At 40.9% G+C, this 25,161-nt stretch overlaps 9 protein-coding genes across 13 annotated transcripts; 3 read left to right on the top strand and 6 right to left on the bottom strand.

The window, feature by feature from the left end:
• Window positions 1-386: 386 nt before the first annotated feature.
• BDBG_17952 (uncharacterized protein) lies at window positions 387-767 on the bottom strand. Its single transcript, XM_031725563.1, has one exon. It carries the CDS (start codon window positions 653-655, stop codon window positions 455-457), a length of 201 nt encoding a protein of 66 aa, XP_031581220.1. The 5' UTR covers window positions 656-767; the 3' UTR covers window positions 387-454.
• Window positions 768-1,344: 577 nt separating this feature from the next.
• On the bottom strand, window positions 1,345-3,880 carry BDBG_09087. 3 transcript variants are annotated; one of them, XM_002620483.2, is made up of 9 exons: window positions 3,635-3,880; window positions 3,441-3,536; window positions 3,203-3,373; window positions 3,012-3,065; window positions 2,848-2,881; window positions 2,651-2,675; window positions 2,504-2,536; window positions 2,335-2,375; window positions 1,345-2,228 (listed from the first exon to the last, which is right to left on the bottom strand). In XM_002620483.2, the coding sequence occupies exons 3-9, from the start codon at window positions 3,231-3,233 to the stop codon at window positions 2,072-2,074; spliced, it is 375 nt and encodes a 124-aa protein (XP_002620529.1). In that variant the 5' UTR covers window positions 3,234-3,373; window positions 3,441-3,536; window positions 3,635-3,880; the 3' UTR covers window positions 1,345-2,071. The 3 variants fall into 3 exon arrangements, with proteins under 3 accessions (XP_002620529.1, XP_031581218.1, XP_031581219.1); XM_031723864.1 differs by having other exon boundaries at window positions 1,618-2,228; window positions 3,203-3,378; window positions 3,635-3,845; XM_031723865.1 differs by having other exon boundaries at window positions 1,618-2,228; window positions 3,203-3,324; window positions 3,451-3,536; window positions 3,635-3,845.
• Window positions 3,881-3,901: 21 nt separating this feature from the next.
• Window positions 3,902-6,547, bottom strand: BDBG_09086 (uncharacterized protein). The gene is made up of 2 exons (XM_002620482.2): window positions 6,353-6,547; window positions 3,902-6,257 (listed from the first exon to the last, which is right to left on the bottom strand). The coding sequence occupies exons 1-2, from the start codon at window positions 6,470-6,472 to the stop codon at window positions 4,071-4,073; spliced, it is 2,307 nt and encodes a 768-aa protein (XP_002620528.1). The 5' UTR covers window positions 6,473-6,547; the 3' UTR covers window positions 3,902-4,070.
• Window positions 6,548-7,796: 1,249 nt separating this feature from the next.
• BDBG_09085 (protein transporter SEC61 subunit beta) lies at window positions 7,797-8,490 on the bottom strand (the record flags this gene model as incomplete). The annotated part of the gene is made up of 3 exons (XM_002620481.2): window positions 7,797-7,831; window positions 8,014-8,341; window positions 8,488-8,490. The coding sequence occupies 3 exons, from the start codon at window positions 8,488-8,490 to the stop codon at window positions 7,797-7,799; spliced, it is 366 nt and encodes a 121-aa protein (XP_002620527.1).
• Window positions 8,491-8,862: 372 nt separating this feature from the next.
• On the top strand, window positions 8,863-13,491 carry BDBG_09084 (high nitrogen upregulated cytochrome P450 monooxygenase 1). 3 transcript variants are annotated; one of them, XM_031723862.1, is made up of 6 exons: window positions 8,863-9,162; window positions 9,231-10,129; window positions 10,192-11,307; window positions 11,445-11,627; window positions 11,715-12,055; window positions 12,153-13,491. In XM_031723862.1, exons 3-6 carry the CDS (start codon window positions 10,911-10,913, stop codon window positions 12,921-12,923), a joined length of 1,692 nt encoding a protein of 563 aa, XP_031581216.1. In that variant the 5' UTR covers window positions 8,863-9,162; window positions 9,231-10,129; window positions 10,192-10,910; the 3' UTR covers window positions 12,924-13,491. The 3 variants fall into 3 exon arrangements, with proteins under 3 accessions (XP_031581216.1, XP_031581217.1, XP_002620526.1); XM_031723863.1 differs by having other exon boundaries at window positions 8,883-9,162; window positions 9,247-10,129; XM_002620480.2 differs by having other exon boundaries at window positions 8,883-10,138; window positions 12,153-12,603; window positions 12,722-13,491.
• A 213-nt stretch (window positions 13,492-13,704) lies between these two features.
• On the bottom strand, window positions 13,705-17,025 carry BDBG_09083 (uncharacterized protein). The gene is made up of 4 exons (XM_002620479.2): window positions 15,557-17,025; window positions 15,057-15,495; window positions 14,776-14,970; window positions 13,705-14,655 (listed from the first exon to the last, which is right to left on the bottom strand). The coding sequence occupies exons 1-4, from the start codon at window positions 15,637-15,639 to the stop codon at window positions 14,353-14,355; spliced, it is 1,020 nt and encodes a 339-aa protein (XP_002620525.1). The 5' UTR covers window positions 15,640-17,025; the 3' UTR covers window positions 13,705-14,352.
• Window positions 17,026-18,072: 1,047 nt separating this feature from the next.
• BDBG_17951 (uncharacterized protein) lies at window positions 18,073-18,799 on the top strand (the record flags this gene model as incomplete). The annotated part of the gene is made up of 3 exons (XM_031725562.1): window positions 18,073-18,203; window positions 18,294-18,400; window positions 18,549-18,799. The coding sequence occupies 3 exons, from the start codon at window positions 18,073-18,075 to the stop codon at window positions 18,797-18,799; spliced, it is 489 nt and encodes a 162-aa protein (XP_031581215.1).
• A 32-nt stretch (window positions 18,800-18,831) lies between these two features.
• On the top strand, window positions 18,832-19,182 carry BDBG_17950 (uncharacterized protein). Its single transcript, XM_031725561.1, has one exon. It carries the CDS (start codon window positions 18,985-18,987, stop codon window positions 19,162-19,164), a length of 180 nt encoding a protein of 59 aa, XP_031581214.1. The 5' UTR covers window positions 18,832-18,984; the 3' UTR covers window positions 19,165-19,182.
• Window positions 19,183-24,647: 5,465 nt separating this feature from the next.
• Window positions 24,648-24,878, bottom strand: BDBG_09081 (uncharacterized protein; the record flags this gene model as incomplete). Its single annotated transcript, XM_031723861.1, has 1 exon — window positions 24,648-24,878. One exon carries the CDS (start codon window positions 24,876-24,878, stop codon window positions 24,648-24,650), a length of 231 nt encoding a protein of 76 aa, XP_031581213.1.
• Between the last annotated feature and the right edge of the window lie 283 nt (window positions 24,879-25,161).

Here is a 25,161-nt window from a genome sequence, read left to right as displayed (position 1 = left end):
GTCCGCACTAGCAACTAGCTATTCTGCTGAATGCAGCTCTGTGGCAACTGAAGCCATAGAATAACACAGAAACATCGCCGTGCTCTCTGCCCCTGAATCACTCACATCACTTTACATTCCCTCCACATAACACAGTCGGCATTGTATTGTATCTTTGGAACTAACTTGGAATATCACTCACTACCTCTCCAAATCAATACTCAAAATGGTTGCTGAAAAGCGTGAGAAGCTGGAAGGTATACATACCAAGCCCCCGGTTGTTTGCCTTCTTCCCTGTCGGCCAGCATGCTGCCTGAAGAAAAGAGCCTTACTAACAAGATGTGGGAATTATTAGCCCAGATTAAGTCTGCTGATATGGTGAGCGCTCCAATTGCATTATGACGTACCATCAGGAAAAGATAGTTGCGATAGCGCTTGTTTCCTCTCGAGTGTTTACTAACAGCCGGTCGGGAACTTAGAGCGAAGACATGCAACAGGAAGCCATTGAAGTTGGTACGTGCGGGACCTTTAAGACTGAAATAAGTTTCGGGATTGGGATATTGGTGCTGACTATTTGGTGACCTTTTCGACAGCAACGGAGGCCATGGATAAGTACCACATCGAAAAGGTATGGCGTTAATGTCGAAAACTGGAGTAATATATATGTACAGTACATATGCTGTATCGTATCGATACCCGCGAGACTGACAATGTTGGATTGCAACTTTAATAGGACATTGCGCAGTACATAAAGAAAGAGGTAAGAGAAAGCTACAGATTCGCTTCATAGTCTGCTTCGAAAAGGTATGGCTTGGTTGCTCACGGGAAATACAGTTTGACCTGCGCAAGGGCGCAACGTGGCATTGCATAGTAGGGCGTAATTTTGGCAGCTTCGTGACGCATGGTAAGAGGCCCTCTCCGTCCTATCTTGTCCGGTCTATTTAGAGGACATATTTCGCGTTGAATTGATTAGAAGCCAACCTAACCATCATGTCATGAATCTGTAGAAACCAAGCACTTTATATACTTTTATGTGGGCCACTGCGCCATTTTACTCTTCAAGACCCAATAAGTAACCGGCGATCGTTTCTGGATGAGAATGCCAGCGCCCGGCCTCCCCCTTCCGTTCGAGATCCTCGTCCTATACCAATTTGTTCTACAGTCTCAGAATGACTTGAATTTTTTTTTTTTTTTTTTTTTTTTTTTTTTTTTTTTTTTTTTTTTTTTTTTCTCTCTCAGACTTCACCATTCTAGAACGTTTATAAATGGCGGGTTATATACTACTGCAACAGAATTTCCCAATACGTATACGTGCGCACTCATAAGAAAGAGAAAGGACAGAAGAAGAATGGTGGTATGATGTGGAGCTGGAGCTTGGAATGAACGATTAACGAAACGCTTTCTCCTTTTACTCTCTTCTTTTTATGGTTTGTTCTTATTGCCTTCATGTTGTCTATTTTTTTGTCATTTTTACCCTTGCTCTCAGCTAGTCATTTCTTATTTATTTACCTTTCCTTCAATTTACTTTCAGCATCCACAGACATTGCATATCGTGACATCATTTGCCCCCTTTGCGAATGAATTAACAGAAAAGCAACACGGATGATGATTGAGCAAAATCGTATGAAAGTGTGCCGCTTGGGATAAATAAAATAATTCTATTACTGATGATAACTGCTCGAGTCCTATTCCTATTAAGCCCACCAAATGCAACTCCGTATCTTATTATAAGACATCCGTACCCAAAAACCACGCCCAAGTAGAAAGCAACTAAACTAAGGAAACTAGGAGAAAAGATAAAAATCCCCCATCAATAAGCAAGTTTCAATAAACAGTTGGGTATGTAAACGTATATTGGCGATGCGACCATGAGAGTATCGAGATATCCCATAAACTGGGTGGTAAGGGGAGATTGGAAAGGTCGAAAACCAACACAACAAAAGAATGGAAGGAGCGAAACAGCTCATAAAGTACAGCAAGACAAAAGAGATATAAGTGAGCCAGAAAACATAAACAGGAGAAGCGGAGGAAGAGGGGAGAAGAAAAGAAACGGGTCCGACCAAGGCCAAAAGGACGCTCCTAGTTCCGTAGGTTACTTATACCAGTAACCCGGCTGCGGTTGTCCTGGTGCTCCTGGCCCTCCCGGGGCTCCTGGGCCTTGGGGTCCCCATCCAGGGGGCCCTTGATATGGTCCTAGTGGTTGAGCCGGTGGGCCTCCACCGGCTTGCGATTGGACATCTGGTCGATTGCTGTGTAAAAGCATATTAGTGTTGTCATGCAGAAAGATATTGAGAAGTAGGATGGTCTAAAAGGGAGCAAAAAATTGATGATGACCAAGCCCTTGTCTTAACCTACCTTAGATCCTGTGCGAAGTGGCATACATGGCAGGTTACCTCCTAAACACTCCGAATGAGAGTTGGTTAGTTTTGTTCGATTATAAAAAAAATACTTGTGCCCATCACTGTGGCCAGAGGATGGTTGCTTTTCATGTTGGGTATAATGGGGTGGAAGTAAGAGGGCGAACCTTATATTTGCGAGTTGATAGAGGAATAACGGGCTAAAAACAGAAAGCAGACGGAATCAGTTAATGTGAGGTTCAAATTGAGTTGGTTCTGACAAAAATCCGCCTAGGCGGAGAGAAGAGAAATGGATATCTATGAGGCGGGCGTACAATGAAGCAAACAGTAAACCAAGGCCTGGAAAAGATCAGAAAATTTAGTCAGCATGTCATGTACCTATCAAAAAAATCCATTCCGTCTCTCAAACCATTTATTCAACCGGCGTCTTAAGATATGAAAGAGAGATTCCGAATCAAATTGCCTCCCTTGAGGTCGAGATGGGGAGATATCATGAATTCTCAGCACTTACCATCTTGTGGCGCAATGCGCGGACCAATTTCCGCCTGCACAGAACAAATAACGAAGTTAGAAACGCAACACTTGATTTGTACCTCGTCGTCCCACCGCCATTTCCTCATCTAAAAAGGGAGAAAGGAATGGGGCCATTCCCCGCCATGGATAAGCCAAACTTACAGTTATGGCATTGTGCAGTGACATTTTCATACCCCTTCAGGCGGGACGTAAATTCTGGGAGAATATGTCAGCACGGTGCTGCTCATTTTTTCACAGTTTTCCGTCTTTCTTTCTTTTGGTCCCTTCCGTGTATAAGAGCGAGCAGAGCGGATAGATATATCTATATGTATGTATGAATATATGTGACATACCTTGGGTCCCGAATGTAAGACAGATGGCCATTTTGTCGTTTCCGGAAACAGGGTGGCCGTACTAAAAGAGACGTAAAATAACTTTGACGGGTAATGGTGTTTCTCTATCTCTTGGTCTGGAGCTATGTATATCTCTTAGTCTCGATCTTCTTTTCGTCTTCGTGGAATAAGCTAGGCTACCAGTCAGATCAGCTTGAAGCCGGCGACGGATAGACTGATTATACAAGCAAGAACCTACACAGATATACCGTCTGCTGGTGCAATAATAATAAGACAGAGAGCGTGTCCACAAGAACAGGAATTTGATCCTCTCTACGTGGGTATGGGGGGCTGGCTATTTTTAGGTCAGTGACATCAATGATGGGGTCGACGAAACAAGGTAGAAGCCGGCACTGTGGTGGATTCGAAGAGGAATAGCAGAGAATGCCTTACTATGGCGAAAGTGAGGGATATATATCTGCGGGTATTAAACGGCAGTTTGGTTCATGGATGGACGATGAGTGGACGCAGGTGGGTTGGTTGGTTTAAGTTGTGTAGAGGAGATGACAGGCGGAGTTAACTGGCTGCTCGGCGGACTGAACGATGGAGCTGAACTCTGGAGGCGCGCTCTGCGTGTAATTGTGGCGCAGGGCTTGGCGCTCCGGTTGGTCAGCCATCTTATCGGGTCACTTGGATGCCTTGATCAATTTAATCAGTGGAGTTGACTTCAAAAACTCATATTAGGGCTCATGCCGATATTGGCTACTACAGAAACTACATCTATTAAGCGTGGTTCAATGCAAGAACTAGTATTGTTCCCCTTCTCACGAACATGGATGTTGGGATATAAAGAGAGGGAGTATAAGAGGGCAGAGGAAAATGACCCGAATCAATGGACTCCGATAATTTGATACCCAGTTGGCATCTTCGCCTCATATGCCAGTGTCAACTTAAGCTCCATTCCCTTTTTAACCTCAAGCTGCCACATAATTTCCCCCGCTTTCAACCTTGACACCCGCCCAGAGCCCCAACGCTCCTTAACGGCACTGCTATCGAGAGCCACAGTGGCAGAGTCGCCTTCTTTATCCAAACCCTTGGGTTCTAAAACATTAACTTGCAGACTCCCATTTTTACTGACGGGTACCTGATCGAGCAAAACTAATGAAACCGCGGTCGACTTGGTATTGGTTATCCGGCATGAACGTGTGAATATTGCGGTCTCTAAGCTCCCCGCAAAAAATCCCCCGGAAACACGCCTCACGCTAGGTTTGTCATAGGAGACCTGAATCCCTGGATCGACGCCAAGGCTAAGGCTAAGGGTAGTGTTTGGGCGGCCGCCGGCAAGAACTACCGTCCCCATAAACGTGCCATCAAGGGTGACGCCAACCTGTCCCCGGAGAAGCGCCAATGATGATGTATTGAAGACCTTGGCGCGGAGAAATGCAGCGGGGCGGAGCTTGGGGATTATTACGTGGGAATATTCCACTTTAGGGAAATCAAGCTCGGCGATTACGTGACGGTGTTTTAGGGGTGAGGGGCGGAGGGTCCGTCGTCCCGGTATGTCGTAACTGGTTGTCAAGCCGTAGCCATGCTGGGAAGATTCCTGGAAGGTGAGTGCATTCGACGAATCAGAGAAGATGGTTGCAGGATCTATAGAATCGCCATCGATGGTGATATTATCTTCTTCGGTGGCCTGCCCACCTTGAGTGCTTCCCGACATAGCAGGAGCAGGTACCGGTGGAGGGGATACAGGCGCGGTAACGGAAGTGGGACGAGGCGGAAGGATCCTCTGCGATACGGCTATATTGGTCAGTTGCTCTTGCTGCTGCTGCTGTTGCTGTTGTTGCAGGCGTTGCATCTGTATTTGGCGTTGATGCTGTCGCTGCTGTTGCAACGCCTGTTGTCGCTCCTGTCGGTGATGCTCCAGTTGGTTTGACATTTTATGCATCAAAAGGTTTGGTGATATTGTCAATGAGGTATTGGTATTTTTCTTAAGAAATGCAGCATGCTCCAGAGCCACTCTGGTACTGATTTCGGCAGGATTCTCCAATCCCTTGCTCCAGCTATCAAGGCTGCTTGATTCCTCAGATTCCTCCTTGAGTAAATTTAAATGCCACGCCTTGAGCAACGGAAGCTTCTCCCCAAGTCCACCGAAGCAAGTTTCCGACGTGGACAACGTGAGTTTAGCATCACGCCAAACCTCAGAGCTCGAATTATGATATTCCGCCAGATACACCCCTTTCCCACTCGATGTCAACGTCGTCAGATTGAACTCGTAACAGGGAAGCCATGCGGCCTTCTTTGTCACATAGGTCAGAGAAAGGTCTATTTTCCCGATCCTCTCAAGTGCGTCAGTAGACGTAATGGTGGAGTTCTGACGGCTGGAGCTTGGAGTGAGGTTGGAAAAGCCGTCCAGAAACAATGTAACCACGCCCACCTGCTGCGGGTAAAATTTCAAATGATCGTCTCGGCGTCTACGCTTCTCTGCAACCACGATATTGTGATCATGCAGTTTCCTCTTCCTGTTTTCGCGCTCGGGCTTTGCTGCTGCGTCTCGAGCACGTTTGAAAGCCGCTGCGAGTTTATTCACTTTGCTGGACACTTTCTCTCTTTTCTCAAAAATTTCGGCTACTTTGTTGTCGCAATTGTACATCACATCCCCCAATGTCGACACCTGGCGCTGGTAAGTGTGGAGGTACTCTTCTAATTTCGCGGCAGGCACATCCCCTGCCTTGATAGTTTTGCCATAGCCATCTAGGACCGCGAGCGACTTCTCAGCTGTTTGCCGTTCTCTCTCCGCTGCAGCAAGATCGGAGTCCCAAACCTTCAGCTCCCTCTCTGCATTTGACAGTTCAGATCTATCAACCCCGAAATCATCATCCGGGTCCTCATCGTCAATATCATTGTCCTCAGACTCGACTTCGCATCCAGGAAACAGTTCCTCGAAATGATTCCTTTGGGTCACCGTGGCAGTCTGTATGTCGGTGATGGTGCCTGGCCCCTGGCCAGACACACGAATCGAGTCAGGGTCAACTTGAGGGTCTACCCCATAGATGATAATTTCATTGGGGCCCGGCTACAAAGAAAATAGAAGAGAAAGCGAAATAAATTAGTCATTAATATCGTACTTGAATAATACGTTTTTAAATCGGACAGAGCATATATTCGTACCTTAATGGGAATACCCAAGATTTCACGGACAATTGTAGCTCTCTCAGGACCCAAGGTAACTGACGTTGTGAGAGTATCCACCAGGGAAACTTCAACAGTATGGGCAGTGTCAGCCGTCATTTTAACGGAGGGAATACACAGTATAATATGCTGTTCTATACACGAGTAGAGAGTAGTGGAACTATCGGAGTAGGGGAGGTCCAAGATGATTTAAGTAACTGGCAAGTAGTGATAGACAGTTACTTGTGCTATATGTATGATACATTTGCCAAGCGGTTTAATGACTATATATATATTCATATAATGAAGGTAAAAGAATTAAAGAAGGGTTTCTGAGCGGTGTTGGCGTCCTTACATAGTTTGGAGGAACAGAGTAGGCAGCAAGCACCCCTAAACCCGCGAGGCTAACTCGAAACCATCAAACATCTATATTTAGATTTTCGCCGACTGTAATTGATTAAACCGCCGATTTCTCCAAAGCTGAAGTTGACATGTTAATATACCATTTGAACGTTTTATTTAGTATGTAAAACCATTGCCAATTCATTTTTTTCTCAGTTGCCCGCTCCCACCAGGCAGAGCTGTAGTCAATACATCTCATTCTACTACTGTGGCCAACTGCAGCAAGACACGCACCGGGAATATAGCTCAATATTATCAACGGGGAACAGGAATCAATCGAATAAATAAGCAGTAGTTACGCCATTCTATGTATACATTCTCATCTACATAGCGCAAGCTTTCCATTACAAAAGACCCGCGTAAATAAGAAACCAGTCGTGAATTCGAGTGAAAGAGAAGTAGAAGGTTTACAATGGGCCGGAAAAGCGAACAGAACGGGCAAAAAATATCAAGAATATATTATTTACGACATGAATGGTAAGAAACAGAAGAAAAAGACAATACAGATTTTGCAAACTTGAAAAGGAAATATTGGTCTTGCGTGTGGAGCGGGTGGGAGTGAGTGTGCGCGTATAGTCTGCCCTCTGTACTGCAGACAGGAGGGTGACGGTCGGTCGAGGTATGTAGAGTGAGATTTAGGTGGTAGAAGAAAAGAGACGGATGAGGATGGGGGCATGCCAAACCAGGCGTCAAAAGTGCACGCGGAGCAAACGTTGGAAACGTTCACGGTTCCCTCTTTCGCACATTGTGACATAGGCATCAGTGGTAGGTATACGAGGAGAATTAGGTATAGAGCGAGTATTTGGAGCGTGTATGAAGTCAAGTCAAAAGCCAAGGAAATAGTGTAGGAGGACAAAGTCGGCCCGTTCAAAATGCAATGAACTTGCAAGCAACCCATAGAAATCCCAAGCGAGATATTTTCGCCCGACTCCGCCAACGGTCATATCGTACAGGCTATTGGATTATGTTCTTGTTCGCGAACTTAAAAGGATAGCGTTTGTCGAGGATATAGGGTATCGAACGAAGCAGACTAAATAAACGTTTATGAAGAGAATTTCCGTGTGATTTTGGCAATGACTGTGGAAACCCATGTCAGTGAAAAAGGCAACAGGCAAGAAACACTGCCATCCCCCAGCTCCAAAAGTACATGTTGGGATCCAGCAAGATCACAAAATTCCCACTTCGACGACGAAGAATAGGAAGCTACCAAACCAGTTCAAACATGCACTCCGGGCGAGAGCCTAGAGAAAACAACATACCATGCAATCCAACAACAGAGAAAATGAAGCCCAAACTCAACACCAACACCACGACGGGATCAACCTTGAAGCCAGGGCTCTCATCTGTATAGAGCTTCAGCATGGTACCCGAAGAGCCGCCCGCACCAGCGGAGCGTGTGGACGCTGGACGCGCATTCCGGATAGATTCCTTGTGGTCTGCAGCAGCGCGACGGCGCATAGCCGTGCGTGGTCCGCCGGGGGGTGTAGGCGACGAGGGGCGGTTGAGAGACGAGCCCGCGATGCCAGAGGCGACGCCAGTTGACGCCTTAGCTCCTTCAGCTCCTGAGTCCGGACCGGATCCTGAGGCCTACATTTTCGGGATATATGGGTTAGCAATAGGGTTTTCTTCTCGTTTCAAAATCCATTCTAGCTTCTAGAGAAATGAGAAGCTGGCTTGGGTGTTTCGAGAGGAAGCGGTTGAGGTCCAAGAATGCGGAGATGTAGCCAACTTACCATTGTGTTGTTGGGGGGGGCCCTTAATAACAGAACCAGTTGAATAAGTTACGAGGAAGTATGACTCAGGTCGACAAAAAAGAAAGGAAATAGATAGGAGAGGAGTTGGCTTGTGGACGGGGTGGACGTTGTTGGAGGTACGAGCAAGGGGGAGCGAGGACAGCGAGGTGAAAGTTGAGGTTGCGCTGTTCCTGAAGAGGCCACGACGATGAAATCATGGAGTCTGTGTCTGTATTGTCACTCTTGGCGTAATATAATCCACACTAGGGCAAATATGTTTCCAATAACTCCGTACCGGTATTTAGATTTATTTACTGATTAAACTTACCAGACCCTCACCAAACTATCCTGCATATATTGCACAAACAAACATCGCAGGAATCTATCTAAATGCAAGGAATACAGGAGATAATAGAAATATTGAAACTAATGTTATTTTACAGTCATGACCTTCAACAAAGATTATCCAGAGATAAGCTTTTGCTACTACTCATATCTTTGAGTATGCTATTATCACAATCCTCACAGCATGATAAAAGCAAGAAAACACAAATGTCATCTGTCATCTGATGTCATCTATGACAGAGATATCAGATTTTGTTTCCCACAGAAGAGCTGCTGTAAATAAATTCAGACAGCATGAAACTATGAGAATGAATAAGAACTAAAATATTTGTGAGTCACATCTGAGTCTCAAATCATTTCAAGATATCATCACTTAAGAGAGTCTCATTAATCAGAAGCTGTTAAAATTCACAGGTATGTTCCTCTCCATTCCTCCGGCTTTCCTTAGCCTATTTGAAAGTGGTCTCGGAGCCAAAATCAGCGCTGATCGTTTGAAGAGGAGGGGGAGGAGAATTTTGGCATCAGCAAGGGCGTGGAGATTGCCTTACATTTCGTTCCTACTATACGGAGCAGGTCTTGATGCAAAGCTGACCTGACAACGCGCATATGTCCAGTAGGGATTGCCCAGTGGCAGCCGTTGAGGTTGCGAATATGGGATCCGAAATGCTTAGTCTTCCAAAGCAATGATAAGTTGGCTATTCACGGCTATCATCAACAGCTTTGCTGAACGACTTTAACGCCGATAGACAGCATTGCATCTTGCCAGAGGAATGGAAGGTCAGCATCTTGCTCTCAGAATTGGCCCAGTAACACTTTTGGCCACTTCTAACAAGTAATTGGGTAGGGGTTGATGTGAAAATAACTATGGACTAACATCCAATGTATTAATATAGAGAAGAAAGACTAGATCTATTCATAAATAGAATTTGCTTTTGTTATTTCCCTAATCAGCAGCCTTGCCTTTATTTACACTGTATACATATATACATACAATACAATCAATGAGATATTATTAGCTGGAGGGGGTCAGATAGTTGCTTTGTGCTTATGATCTGGGTACAAAACTTGGTGTTGAGCTTGCAGCTTGCAGGTTGAGGCGAGCAGTAAATAAATAGCTTACAAATCATCCAACTTGTTAATACCAACTAGGGCTCAGTTATTTACTAAATAACACTCACTCACAGTTCTTCTTCCATGCTGCACCGGCTGCAACAACTAGTTTTTGTGGAGGACAGAACTTTATTATGTCGTATGTACGTACAGTACATTGGGACACCATGCTCAACCTTAACTACCTGTAAGCCCTGTACGCCCCTGAGACTTTTGGACTCAAGACGAGCCTGACTTGTTTTGTGGAAGGAAACCTAGGGCTCGCTCGCTCCCCTTGGAATTTTCGACAGTCCGTCATGGACACCTCTGTCACATATTCGACACACAGAGAAAATGTATGGATAGCATGAACGGATCACCCAGTCCTATCAAAGGTTGTGTTGTGCGGCAGGATTTGGCCTGCAGCAGCTCGGACACTTGGTGAGAACTAAGTAACTCATATCTGGGGCATGGTCAAGCATGGTCCAGTCCTTAATCCTGGCCTAGTCCGCCAGCGGTGAGAAGAGAGAGCAACCACGCGCATCAAATATCCAATTCCCGTCTGGGACGGGGGCGGTGATTGTGGACGCTGCGGGGTGGGGATGGAAACAACCCAATCACGGCCCCAATGTTGCACACATCTCAGAGTATCTCCGTCAGCTTCGGTCCCCTTGATTGTCGACAAATGGACCGGCGTCACCTTGCACGGCATATCTAGGCCTGCTCGGTATAAGTTCATGAAGTTGCGCTTTCGTGCAACTTCCAATATGTCGGCCCTATGGGGCTGATTAATTTCACCTGCAATTGACTAGTTTACTATTATTTATATAATCTCGTGTATTATCTTTCCAGCTAGCTGCCGATCTGGAAACAACTATCTTATTTTCTCTTCTGCTGGGAAGAGACTTGTTGTTCTGAGTGTGCATTGTCTGTCTCCCACTTTCATCAACAAGGAGACACGCTGAGAAGAAGGAAACGAATTGGGCACAATGTTGCAACTCGCTTGCACCGCAGGCATCGCACTGGGGATCCTCTCCCACCTTCTACTCTTTAAGCATGGCGAATGGGACCGATATGCTCCCACTTTGGTGTTGTTCTACGCGTTTGCTATGAGTGTACTGAGCCCAGTAGTGGTCTTCATACTGATGGAGCTCTCCATGCTTAGCACATTGTTGCTGGTGTCCACATTCTGGATAAGTTATATGACTGGGCTTTTCGGGAGCATCGGTCTCTATCGCGGCTGGCTCCATCGTCTCACCCAGTTCCCAGGTCCGGTGGCTTGGAAATTATCCTCTTTCGGGTCAATCAAGGCCTCTGTGGGAGAATTCAAGTTTCCCGTAAAGGTACAACAACTTCACGAGACGTATGGAGATTTTGTTCGCATTCGTACGTTTAAATTTGATTTCTTTTCTTTTTTCCTTTTTTTTTTTTTTTTTTTTTTTTTTTTTTTTTTTTTGATCTGGCTCTCTACTCGGCAGTTTATGAAGTCAAATTGTTGTATTTCTAACTACGTATCACGCCAGGGCCCCGAGAAATCTCAATCAACCATGTAGATGCTGTTCGCGATATTCATGGACCAGGGACTACCTGTGTCAAAGGCCCATTCTACGACATCACTTACCCATTCAGATCTCTCCAGATGCTCCGTGACAAGGGCGCCCATTCCAGAAGGCGGAGAATCTGGGATCGCGGACTTGGTATAAAAGGTTAGCCAACGATCATCAACCATTATATTCAATTCGAACAACAGCTACTTATTTATAGCTCAAAATGAATTAACATCACACCTCCAGCCCTGACCACATACGAGCCTAAAATACTCGGCCACTGCGCAGATCTCATAAGCCAACTGAGCGCGAAATCAAAGGGAGGCAAGCCTATCCATATCGGCCCGTGGATGAACTATTTCGGCTTCGACGTCATCGGCGATGTTGCGTTTAGTAAACCATTCAACATGGTAAAAGATGGGAAGGCGGCAGAAATCCTTGAAGATTTCCTGACGTCAAAGCCGGCATTGGGAACGCTTATCTGTGCCCCGTGGACATTCAATCTTGTGCAAAATCTCCCTGGATTGCGCAGGTTATGGGAAGCACGGACAAAAAACCATGCGCGCAAGATTGCGGAAAGAATGAAGGTAATGGTCTTATTAAGAGCCTCCCCTACCCGCTCTGTCCGTCTTTTAATAATATCGTTCCACCTAACGTACTGCGTCATCGTCACGAAATATCCAGCTAGGAACAACCTGCAAAGATCTCTTCTCCTATCTCCTCGAAGACGGCCCAGCCTCGCCCGCCGCTTCCGCCCCATTAGTTTTCTCCGAATTCTCCGTCCCCGGCGACCTCGCCTGCGACTCTGAACTAGCCATCACCGCAGGCAGCGACACAGTCGCTGCAACTCTCACCTCCCTCATCTACATCCTCGCCACGCACCCAGATAAGCAAACCCTCCTGCAGCAAGAGCTCGACACGCTCCTCACAGGCATTGCCGACATCTCGTATCAAAAGCTGTCTGTTCCCAATAACGCCCCGATGCTCGAAGGGGTCATTCTTGAAACCCTGCGCTTATATCCAGGGACTCCGGGGGGGATGCAACGCATGACGCCGCCGGAGGGTGCACGGATTGCTGGCAGATGGATTCCCGGCAACACGCTCGTGTCTACGCCTACTTATACCTTGCATCGTGGTAAGTTACTTGACTCTCCCCCACACACCCTTTTAAACAACCCCCACCACCATTTTGCCACACACGTACTCTCACGCACACACACACACACACACACACACACTCACTCACACCCCAGACCCGCGCAACTTCGATCAACCAACCACCTTCATCCCCGAGCGCTGGTCCTCGACACCAAACCTAATAAAACACAAAGAAGCCTTCAACCCCTTCCTCATAGGCACCAACTCCTGCGCCGGCAAGGCCATTGCGCTCATGGAACTACGCTTCGTGACCGCGCTGATCTTTCGCAAGTTCACAGTACGCTTGCACACGGCTAATGCTGCAAAGTCATCGCCACTCTCGTTCTTCGATGAGCAGAAACCGGGCTGGAGGGATTATTTCACGGCGAGCCCGCCGCCTTTTGAGGTTGTTTTGGAGAGGAGGGGGTAGAGACGTAGTTTGGATGATCGGCTAACTATGTGATGGGGGATGGGGGGGTATATTTCGTCTGTTGGTTGGGAAATGGAGGGAGCGGGGAGGAGAGGGGGAGAATCGCATGTTGCGGCGATGGATATCACTTGTTTTCTTGATTTTTATTATTATTTTTTTTTACGACGATTGATGATTTTTGACTTTGATGGTAGGTAAACTGGTCGAATAGCGTTCATTATTTGTTTGCTTTCTGTTGTTGAAAGCGGGTAAGGGAGGGCAGTCATGTTTTCTTTTTCTTTTTTCTTTCTTTTCTTTATTTCCACATGTTGCTACTCTATCAAATGATTAGGGGAGTATAGTTGAGTGTCAGGTGTCAGATTGAATATGGTCTCAGCATTTTTTTTTCTTTTCTTTTTTATGAATATTAATAATACTTATCTTTTTATCATGCTGTCTATCAACATCTACACAAACGCGATAAAGTCAGCCAGTCGCTTGCAAGCCCAAGCTCCCTTTATTGTATCTCCACTAGGGCAAATAGACAACGTAGCTATTAGGTACCTAGGTATCCATGCAGATGATGCGGTGTGAACTCCGTATACATCCAGCACAAAGGGTAGGAAATAAGGACAAAGAGCATTCCCATGACAAAAGTAAGAAGAAAAAAAAAAAAAAAAAAAAAAAAAAAGGAACACGGAACCAAAATATTTATACACATAACGATCCACCCTCTGAGAGGAATCCACCATACCAAGGTACTGTAGGTAGGTGGCTAAGCTAGATTCGAACCAAATTCACTTTTGTCTCGCTTCGGGTATCTGCTGCAACAAATCAAACGGGGGGGAGAGAGACATGAGCAAAAATGGGTGCTTGCTTGAGGGGCATTATTATAGATAAATAAATGTTGGTGGATACAAAGGGGGCGGGGGGAGGGGGGGGTATAATATTTTGCTGTTTTGCTGTTATGATTTCGTCTTGTTCGTAGATGATTGTAAGGGGTTTTCAAAATACTCAACAACTCGCCTCGCTCTGCTCACCCGCTCCAATCCAATCCAATCCAATCCAATCCAATCAATTAATCAACCAACCAATCAACCAGTCAACCAATTCAGTAGATATAGAGAGAACGAAAAACGAAAATATCAATAAGATGGGAGTAAAAAGTGGAAGGGAAATGAGCAAAAGAAACCGAAAAAAACGCCTGTTTACATAGAAGAAAAAAAACTTAAACAGGCACACACATGACAAAAAGGGAACCAAGGAAACAAAAGGCCGAAAAAAACAGTAAAGCGTTAGAAAACTAAGTAAAAAAGTCTAGCACCCCCAGCGTCTAGCTTAATCAATCGTCATCCTCGTCGGCAGCGGTCCGCCCGCATGCAGATTCGACGACAACTCCGTTGTATTCGGCTTCTCATCATCACTAATGACCCTCCGGGTCGACAAGTGCGGTTTCAAGCCCTTGTTAAAGTTGCGCGTGCAGATACACGCGTTGACGATGGTCATGATGATCAGCACGATGGTGATGACAGTGAAGAATGTGAGGGAGGTGCGAGCGGCCTTGTAGGCGTCCATGCGCGGCGGGGTGTACATGCGCACGAGCTTGAAGAGGAAATAGGCTAGGCCGCCGTGGTAGAGGAGCTGGAAGAGAGAAAGATTCATGATTAGTTGATTGATTGATGATTGACGTGCGGATAGGGGGAGTAGGGGTTGGTATGTTAAAAGGTTTAGGTGGGGTGGGCAGTTTGGGTGGGAGCTTACAATGGTGATGATCATTCCCCATGTGTTTTCGCGACGGGTGGACCAAGCAGCGCCTAGGAGGATGAGGATGGTGACGGGGATGGCTATGATAGTGAGGATATACTCGGTTGCTTTCTTGTCGGTGACGATGACGATGAACTGGACGGTAAAGCCGAGGAAGAAGAAAAAGTCGAATTTCAAAAGGGCGATATAGATCTATATATTGCGATAGATTAGCAATTTAGCCAAATGCCAGGTTGAAGGAAATAGGATAATGGGACATGCAAAATAGCAAGTCTTACCTGGTATGTTAGATATCGACGCTTCATTCGCAAATCAGCGCTGATATGTTTATAAATGGTCCAGGCAAATTCATCGTATAGTTTCCAGGCAATGAAACTCATGCACAAAGACCCAACACCAATGATGACAGGAATGGCAACAAGGAACGGCTTTAAGTCGGACCAGATTTCCCTGTCAATGTTTTGGCCGGCATTCAGCTCAAAGATAGCCTCTCGGATCTGGTCCGTTTGCACAGCACCGTATATAAGCAAGCCAACGTTGCAAATACATAGTCCAATGACTTGGATGGTGTTTTTCATTCGAAGCGCATCGTACGTCAAAACTAGCTCGTATACAAAACCGAAGATGTAGAGGGTTAAGAAAGTCGGGATCGTTCTGGAAGTAGCTGTGGTGCTCCAATTGCCTCTGAGTTGGGACTGGAAGCGAGCAAAAACATATCTATAACGTTTTCCAAGATTATTAAATAAAAACCCAAGGTACATACAGGAAAGTAACTTACGACTCAAAACCCAGAATGATAGCAGCCTGCACGCAAGCAACAATGACGAACGACCACGTCCAGAGCGAGGTTGGGCGATACATCTTTGGCTCTGGTTCGGTGAAATTGATATAACCTTCTCTGGCACGGAAGCCGGTTGTTGAATGGCGAGCCGACGAGTCGAAGGCCCGTCCCCCAAGGAAAGAGGCGCGCGACGGATTGGAGGGAATTTTGGCGGTTCGCTCCCGCACGGAGCTCGACGCCTCTTAACAGAAAGACAATGGATGAATTGGGGAGTCGGGGAGTCGGGGAGTCGGGTGGTTAACGAGTGTATTCGAAATTGGTGGTGGTGGTGGTGATGTTGAGGAATTGGGGATTGGCTGACGATGGGGGGCCCTTATCCGCAGCCGGACAGACGCGCAGAGAACCGGTGGAATTGCGGCAATAGTAGGACTGAGATGTTGATCGGAAAAGGGACTAATAGTTATGATATGAATTTGAGAGATTCAAGACGGTCCAATGCTGGTTGAGGACAGATGAAGACCCCTTCATGCGTGCCCACCACCTTGGCCTATCCAGCAACAACCACAACAACGAGCAGCAGAAGAATGGGCGAATGAGCTGGAAAGGGAAAAGATAAAGAGGGAGGGGGAGAGAAGGGCTAAGGGAGGAGGGAGGAGAGGGAGGAGAAAAGAGAGAGGAGAGAGGAGACACAAATGCCAAACACACCCAGACACAGGCTAGAGTGTCAAGTCAACGAGGGGGGTTTGTGATGGTTGTGATGGTTGTGATGGAGCCCAGCAAAGGGGAACGACAGATGGAATGCCCAGACTGCCAGAGCAAAGTCTGAAACGCGGTGTCTAGGAGTTGTCAAGGCCAGCGAGAGGGGAGGATATGCTGTAACCAAGAGAACGGGAGAGAGGGTTGGACAGAGAGAGGGTCGTAATAACAGGTAAGTTAGCAGATAACCCAATAATAATAATAATAGTGAAGAAGAAAAATAAAACCAAAAAAAATAAAAATAAAATAAAAATAAAATAAAACAAGCGCAGACTCCGCCCTGGAGGAGGATTGGAGATGGAGAACATGACAAGACAAGGGCTTATTAGGCTTATTAGGTATCGTATCTGAGGCTGGCGCAGGCTGGCGCAGCAGGCTAAGCATTATTGAACTGAACTGCTTAACTGCTATAACTAACTAACTACTAACCTAACTGCGGCGTAGATCCATAAATAATACTGCGTTAGTTACAACTACAGAAATAAGCACACCCAACTGAGACTCAGCTCAGCTAACTAACTATCAACTCAACCACATGGTCCTTCTTCAGCTCGCAATGTCCAACAGACAGTGTGTGTATACGCTGTACGGAGTAGAATCAATTCAGCTGAATCAGAATCAATTGCAATGTCGCGGCGCTGGGGTGGTAAGACCGGTGTAGAGTCAGTAAATTGAGGTTGGTTATAAGAGAGCTAGCTATTCAGATGAAGCTTGATTCAGCTACTTGCTACAAGAGGATAAGATGATTCATATAAAGATTGATATATATATATATATATTTCAAGTACTCAGATATATTAGAAATAAATCACTTGATTTCTAGAATGATAAATCAGCCAATTAAAGTTAAATTAATAAAACTTCTCTGGGAATTCTCCCACTCAAGTGATAAAGTTATATTTAGTAGAGAGAGTTTATAACAACATTGCAGTGATACCGCGACATCAGTTATTTTACAGATATCTATTTTTAATAATAAGAAAACTAGAGTCTGAATTCTGTAATCTATTATTATTATGTTTTTGGAAGAATTAACAGCTAGTAAATTAATAAGTAGTTAATATCAGTTTGCGAACACTGTATATAAGTAAGAGAGAGTGTTAATAGTTATTGCCTAGGTGCCTAGGTACTGACCATGGCAGTCACATGTCTATTATTAGAGAACCTTGCTAGCTAAACTACTACTCCTGTACTCTGCTCTGTAACTACGTAGATACAAAATAATAAACTAATAAGCTATGACTATTTCATAACATAAATATTTAATGAATTTAATCAACTTGATCAATTTTATGCCAAAAAGGCCATTTTTCATGAAATAGAGAAGAAGGGCTTGCTTGTTCTCAAAAGGCCCACCGCACCGACCCTGTAACTAGATAACAAAGCCAGTATGATTCCAAGGTGTGACCCCCATGCACCCCGCTCTCTGAGATACATATTTGCCATGCGTACTCCGTATGGATCAAAAATTAGAAAATTACCCTGTTATCATGATGATCATGACCATGCTTTATTCTCCGCACCCACCACACCACCTTGGCACCAAAAACGGCTGTCATTTAGGTAAATAGTACTTTCGAATAACCATAATTAGTTAACTACTTTCTCGACAGGGCACGCCGATAGTTAACGTGCGGAATGTTCCTCAAACAGATACCATGGCCGTTCTTCCGTCTGTGAATAACGTGCCACATCCAGCTGGATAATACCAGAGGATTGAGTAGTATACGCCAACAGCACCGGCACACAGACATTCAATGCAGCTCGCTCCGTTGAAGGCCAATGTCCGATTTGTAGTTATAAGCTATATTGATCTCGAGGCGATCAAATGTGACAAGTGTGCGGGCCAGCTTCTAGAACCAGAACCCCTTCAAACCGAAATAATCCTGTGAGCAAAATTCGATGGCTCCGTCAAAGCATGTTTTCTTGGAAGTAGACAAACAAACTGCAACCGCTGAAACTTGAGGTTTTCTTTCAGGAAACGCTTCTTCAAACGGTGTTTGGCCAAGCCGCATCACGTTGGCGTGGTTAAACGAAATGGGGAACGGACGTTGGAGGTCCCGCTCCCAGGCTACGAGGAGAGAGGTCATATATTCGCGGTTTGATGCCTGCATGCTAGGTATACTCATCAGTGGTAGAAACGTGGCGGCAGAGTCATGATGGTGTCCAGCTCTATCAGTTCATTGAAAAGGACAATGTTGTTTTTCATTCTATCATCTTCCCCGCTTCCCAGACGGTACGGTACTAAAGACCAGTGAGCACAAGTTCATCATCATTCGCCAACGGATTATCTCACCTACGACGCTGGAAGGGTCTCCGAGTCTCGCGGTATTAGCGTTTTTGGAAATCCTGATCAACAGATGGGGGTTCCTTCAGATGTCTGGCGTTATTATCTGCTGTCCCGTCGACCAGAGACTGGAGACATCGAATTCTCCTGGGACTCGTTTATCAGAGTATAGTGCCCGACTGGACGAAATACCATGAACCCTCGTTCGGCGTAGGAAGGAAGAAATCAGCAATCTCCTCACACAGTCCGTCGAGGAACTCGATGTTGTCCAATCTGCACGCCGGCCTGGCCAGCGTTTTCTGCTCATCACATACCCAAAGCGCAATTTATTCCTCCAGGCGAACAAGCTCGATGGCAAATTGCATGAAAACGAGCACGCAAAATGCATCTCGCCTCCATTATCGCTCCATACATACCAGACACGGCTGAGTCCATCTGCACGCAACTGCGCGTAGAAGAGTCATTTCCCATCCCCTACCGTTGGAGTGCTGATTCCATCAAACCTGGTCGTGATATTGGAAACGCAAAACTGGGCGCAAAACATTTGGAAGCGAAGAGGTAGAGAAAGTGAAAAAGTGGAAGCAGCAACAATAAAGGCAAAAAAAAGTCTATAGTGTTGAAAGTGAATGGGATTTCGAGATCATGATCAGTCCCCATGAACTAATAATACATGTTGGATTGCCACGGGGATTCGGATCATGTCAGCTGTGTTTTCAAAGCCTCGTTCAATCTGGTTTCTTGGGAATAGAAGAGCGGCAGTTGGTATTTTCTTTTTTATGATACTCTGAGAGTAGACTGGCCGCCGGGACCATGAATTTCATGTTTGGTCCCATTTGGTCTGGTCCCATACATTTCTTGGTGTGAATCCCGCTGGGACCAGCCATTAAAAAAACATGCAAAGTGACTATATATCAGATCTTAAAATGAAATCATGACTTGAAAAAAATGAGAAAGTGGTCTTATTTGATCTCATTTAGTCCCATTCTTAGTATAAAGTTACTATTTTTAGACATTTTAAGGTTTTTTTTAGACTATTTTTAATTTTTTAAAAAGTAACACTTTTTAATAATATTTAAATAAGATTTAAAGTCATTTAAAGTAATAAAAATAATTTAAATTGAGAAGTGAAAATCATAGTCTTATTTGAAAAATATAATAAAAGTAGACAGTAAGTCTCACTGAGACAGTATGAAACTACTATTTAATGTTAAAATCATGTAATGAGATCAGTTGAATTGATAATGAAACTATTAAAAAATCTAATTCTGATCTTAGACACAGTCACACAGTCAGTCTATCTAAGAGTATCTATTAAGATAAGAGTTTGAAACGTTTCCTTCTCATCTTCAGCTTAGTGTTAAAAATGTTTGAACATTAATAAAAGTTAACATGTAATCATGTCATGCTTACTCACTCTCTGTAGTGAGTATATCACAGTGTATGAAAAACCACACTATATAGAAAATATTTTCAATATCTTCATTTTTCATCTTCAAATAATTATCATTAATTATAATCATGTCTAAATCTTCTAATTACACTGAGAAGCAGTTGTAAAGAGCTGTTAATACATATAAAAGTAATTTAAAATTAAAAATCATATCTCTGTTATAAGAATTCAAAGTCTTATATATTATCTTATATAAGAGAATCAATGAGAAGAAATCAAGAACTATGAGAATTTCACTGAATTAAGTATTGAATGACAGTCAGAAAGAGATAATTAAAATATGAATTTATCAGTTAAATATTAATTTTTATTCATTTATTATCAAGTATATTAAAGCTGCTATAAATTATATATTAAGACAGTATTATATAGATTCAGAGACTGCATCTCTTATAGTAAGATATAAATATATTAATTTATTAAATATCTATCAGATTATAAATAAGTTAAGCACAAACTCATAAATTTAAAATAAGTATCTTATAAAAATATAAGCTTCATTATTAACTAATTTAATTAATATAAAGTTGTTTTTAATTAATATCAATCTTTTTACTATGATATCTACAACTTTGATAAGATTGAATTTCAAGAAGAAAAAGAATATAAATAGTAAGTTATAACTATCTTTAAAGATATGAATTTTATTATACAGTTATTATACTCTCATGAGTTAATAAAAGTAATAAAGTGTATTAATATAAATAATACAGTATTAAATTCATTGATTATAATAAAATTAAAGATTTATCTAGAGAATTGATATATATACTTTAACTTATTTAATAACTATATTATCACTGCATCTGAGTCTGACTTTATAAATAATAAGATTGAATTTAAATGAATTAAGCAGTTTAATAAGATAATAAAAAAGTGTTAAATAAGCAGTCATTGACTGCTATTAATAAATAATTATAATTCTTATTTTATGAGTTGAAAGAATGTACAACTGTTGAATAATAACGCGGCCGCTTCTGAACTTACTTATGAATGTAAAAGAGGCTATAGCAGCCACTAATTAATTTAGTATATAATATATAAGAAGTCAGTATACATCTGTAATCATACACTAATAGAGCAGATCTTTGAATGACATCTGATAGTATGTTTAAAAACTGATAAGAAGCACAGACTTCTTCAGAGTGTGATAATTCTGTCTATAAAACAATTCATAGTTATCATATCAGTGTGGTTCTAGAACATCTCAAAAGATAGTGTATGAAGAGCAGTAAGCAGAAGAGCATCTGATTGATACTACTTTACTTATTAAGAAAAAACTTCGTACTCAGACAAATGTCATGTACATAAATTAGACTGACTGTGTGACTGTGTCTGAGATAGACTGACCGCTGAGACCATGAATTTCACATTTGATCTCATTTGATCTGACTCTATACATTTCTTAACATGAGTCTCACCAGAACCAAGTCTCAAACAAATCTGAAAATGAATCATTTCTGAGAGAAATAATGTGAAAAATGACCAGATTTAATTCAAGAACAGTGAAATGAGAGTAATTTTTCAGAATAAACTGTGAAAGATAATCATTCTTTCAAAATCAGAATAAGACTGAAACTGAAGATTAAAATCAGTCTTATTCAGTTCATTCAGTGATTGCTTATATAATCAGAATTTAGTAATGATTATTGATAACACTTATGAAACAACTAAATACATTCTTGTGTAAGTTTATTCTTCACTTTCTTATGAAAACTACACTTCTCTGATATACTGTGATCAGAGATATTAAACTGTCTGATAATTTCATGTTTTATAATCATGAGTTTCTTGATTGTTTCTTCTTATAATTGTTCTTGATAATAGTGATAAATATCTTAACTTAAGTTGAACTTTCACTTCATTCTCACCTCTATCAATGAAATTATCAGAATATCACATGTTATCAGTGCAACAGTTGAATATATACTCTCAACAATTTTTCATAACTCTAGAATTGATTTAGTATATAAATTCATCAGATTATCTTGAAGATAGTAATTAAATTCAGTTTTACAAGCATGTAGTTTTGCCTGATTTTCAGTTGTAATTAATATATACAAGTTCTGTTTCAAAGTTAGTATTATAGTTCTATGTAATATAGAGTATTATCAAAGATCATTACTTACTAGAGAATTATATTTCACTGTCTTTACATCTTAAACATCTGCTTGTTCAAATCTCTGATAGTTAATATTGTAGTAGTCTCAGATTAATTTAATATATAAGTCTTATTTCTTCTCTGTTCAATCTTGAGAAGTGTAAATATTAACTTAATAGAAGAAATCTAGTAGAGCTGCTACAGTATAGTACTCTGTAAAAGATTGTTTCATTTTACTGTAATAATATATCAGTTTATTTCTTGCAGTAATAATAGTCTGCACTATAGCATTATTTCAGACTGAATTTCTTTTTAAGTGATTTAACTGCTTCTCAAGATGAGTAAATAAACTGTTATACACTTATCAGACTGACTGCAGTATTGATGTATAAGTGATTGAGACTGTCTTTATTATTTTATAAAACTGAAACAGTAAATCAATCATATATTTCAACTGAGTTTACTTCATATCAGAAAGTTTCAATATCTGAATCTTTTTCTGATCAGAGTGTTGCACTCAATGATTAATCATCTAACATAATTAAAGAGTCTGAACAGTTATCTTATATATTGAACTTCATTATATTTTAACATTCTGTATCATATTCAGTGATGTGACTGATTTATTTATTTATTAAATATTATGAAATTGTTGTTATTATTTAGAAGAGATATAAATCACATTAGCAATGTTTCAAATCTATGATATTTAAATTATTAGTCAATCTATTCAAAATTAACAGTAGTATTATTAAAAAGTATTATTAAAAAGTAATATTAAGAAGTGTTGTTAAAAAACATTATCTTTTATAAAGTGAATATAAAAGTTACTTAAGTAATTACTTTCATCTCATTCTCATCTCAAGAATTAGTCATCTCATTATTCTTCATCTCAATGTTAAGATTCTTTATCAGTGTTTATATCACAAGTTAAATTATATAAGCAATGCAGAGAATATAATCTTATTTATCATTTCAGAAATACAAAGTCAATTTTTGCTTTAAGCTCTTTATCATAGTATAGTTATTCACAGTATTATCAGTTGTAATTGTAAGAAGACTGAGACTAATATCTTAATAGTTATTTTTAATCACAGTCATTAATATCTCTGCTATATAATTCTCAGTATGACTACTAATCAATGATTCAAATTCAATTAATATCTCTTAATAAGTTCAGTTCTCATTAATATAATAATATATAACTCTTATAAATGTAAGATTATTTATACTAGTTCATACATTCACTGTGAGAGATACTCTTTAATGATTCTTCAACTCTGATTCTAGATATTGTATATTAACTTTATAGTGTATCTCAAGATTGAACTGAAGACAGAATTAATATGAAATATAAAGATTTAAATTAAGCATTTGAAGAAGTATTCAGAATTCAGAATTTTCAATTAATTGAAGAGAAAGATTCAGAGATATATATATATGAAGTAATTATTCACAGAAGTTATCAGATAAGAGTTATAGAATCAGAGTACTGATACAGAGTCATTTTCACATAATTTTCTTCAAATTAGAAAGTTAGTGTTATCAAAAATTATTATCTAATAGAGTAACTTACCAGCTCAGTAGTAATTTTCTAATTATTTTTCTTTTATTATCTGCATTCTGATGACTTCAGATATCAGAAAATTTCTTCAGAGTTATAATCAGTTTATGATAAATGTTTCTGAATAAAGTTACAGTGATTATAGCAGAGAGATGACTCTTCAGTAATTTATAATATAATCTGTTAATAATTATTTCATAGTTTATCTTAATATTTATGTTAAGTTTTTCATAAATTTCATTACCTGAAATCAGATGTGAAGAATGAAGTGATTATTTATCATGATTGAAAGAGAGCATTCTGTGTTAAATTGTAAATAATATAGACTTTGTGATTTACAGTGATTTCTTGAAGAGTTTATGAATCTTCAATAGAAGTAAAAGAAGTGAAAGAAGTGAATTCAGAAGATATAATAATAATTTAAGAAAGATAATAATTTATTTTCAATAACTGATCACTGATGTATATAAGAAGAATTAATATAAGAGAAAATAATCTTATTTCTTAGCTTAGTTATAATTTTAGTACTAACTCAGATTGAATATTATCAATGTATAAAAGTAAATAAATAATCTTAATTAATCTCTATCATATTTCTTGAAATATATTAATATTGTGAAAGAGAGTGTTACTAAATTATATTATCAGATAATATTATTAAAAATATATTAATATTGTGAATATCAATGTTGAAAAAATGTTGATACTTATATATTATAGTGATTTGTGAATCATGATAGTTAAATATATATATATATATATATATTATTTCTGACTTAATTACAACTTGTATAATAATTTTTAAAAACTTAAAATTAATTTCAATTATTAATAATTATGAACTTATAACTAACTAATATAAAAAGAAAAAAACTTTTTCTACTCATCATCTTTCTTCTCTTTCTCATTCTTCTTATTATTCTTTATAATTCACTTCTCATTCTTCTTCTTCTTCTTCTTCTTCTCATCTGAGATGATAATCATCTCAAAATCTCTCTTCACTATCTTCTTAGAGAAGAATTCCTGCTGCTCTCTCTTAGCCAGATCAATCTGCATCTCAAAATCCTGCATTTCCTGATCTGCTGTCTCAGGTTTCATCTCAGCAGTAAGCAGATTGACATGCTCAGAGAGCAGAACTATCTTCTCAATGTTCTGAATCATGAAGTGTATTTAAGATCTGAATAAGACCTTAATTCTCTTCTTCTCTGTCAGCTTCTGCTAATCAATTAGAGAACAGAAGTGTTATTAAAAATCATTATCTCTTAATAAATAAAAAACTTATCAGTTTTGACTTCTTTATCTTCTACTTTAATACTCTCTTAATCTTCTTCTACTACTACTTATTTACAGTAATACTCTTCTTCTTTCTCTCTCTCTTCATCTTGATCTTAAATTATTCTTAAGACTTCTTCTGATCTCACTACTACTGTATGAGACTCTTCAC

This window comes from Blastomyces gilchristii (assembly GCF_000003855.2).
Source record: "Blastomyces gilchristii SLH14081 genomic scaffold supercont1.35, whole genome shotgun sequence".
Classification (NCBI taxonomy): Eukaryota; Fungi; Ascomycota; class Eurotiomycetes; order Onygenales; family Ajellomycetaceae; genus Blastomyces; species Blastomyces gilchristii.
Note: the sequence above shows the minus strand (reverse complement) of the source record. Positions and strands in the feature narration are given on the sequence as shown.

Excerpts from the sequence above, each read along its gene's own strand:
- BDBG_09084 (XM_031723862.1), top strand. The coding sequence starts at position 10,911 with ATGTTGCAACTCGCTTGCACCGCAGGCATCGCACTGGGGATCCTCTCC. Across the intron at positions 11,628-11,714 it reads TCGCGGACTTGGTATAAAAG|CCCTGACCACATACGAGCCT; the intron begins GTTAGCCAACGA and ends TCACACCTCCAG. Across the intron at positions 12,056-12,152 it reads AGATTGCGGAAAGAATGAAG|CTAGGAACAACCTGCAAAGA; the intron begins GTAATGGTCTTA and ends CGAAATATCCAG.
- BDBG_09086 (XM_002620482.2), bottom strand. The coding sequence starts at position 6,472 with ATGACGGCTGACACTGCCCATACTGTTGAAGTTTCCCTGGTGGATACT. Across the intron at positions 6,258-6,352 it reads TCTTGGGTATTCCCATTAAG|CCGGGCCCCAATGAAATTAT; the intron begins GTACGAATATAT and ends TTTTCTTTGTAG.
- BDBG_17950 (XM_031725561.1), top strand. The coding sequence starts at position 18,985 with ATGCATCTCGCCTCCATTATCGCTCCATACATACCAGACACGGCTGAG.
- BDBG_09087 (XM_002620483.2), bottom strand. The coding sequence starts at position 3,233 with ATGGCCATCTGTCTTACATTCGGGACCCAAG. Across the intron at positions 2,676-2,847 it reads GCGCATTGCGCCACAAGATG|GCCTTGGTTTACTGTTTGCT; the intron begins GTAAGTGCTGAG and ends GATCTTTTCCAG. Across the intron at positions 2,229-2,334 it reads CACTTCGCACAGGATCTAAG|CAATCGACCAGATGTCCAAT; the intron begins GTAGGTTAAGAC and ends GCTTTTACACAG.
- BDBG_17952 (XM_031725563.1), bottom strand. The coding sequence starts at position 655 with ATGTACTGTACATATATATTACTCCAGTTTTCGACATTAACGCCATAC.
- BDBG_09083 (XM_002620479.2), bottom strand. The coding sequence starts at position 15,639 with ATGTATCGCCCAACCTCGCTCTGGACGTGGTCGTTCGTCATTGTTGCT. Across the intron at positions 15,496-15,556 it reads ATCATTCTGGGTTTTGAGTC|ATATGTTTTTGCTCGCTTCC; the intron begins GTAAGTTACTTT and ends AAAACGTTATAG. Across the intron at positions 14,656-14,775 it reads GGGGAATGATCATCACCATT|CTCCTCTACCACGGCGGCCT; the intron begins GTAAGCTCCCAC and ends TCTCTCTTCCAG.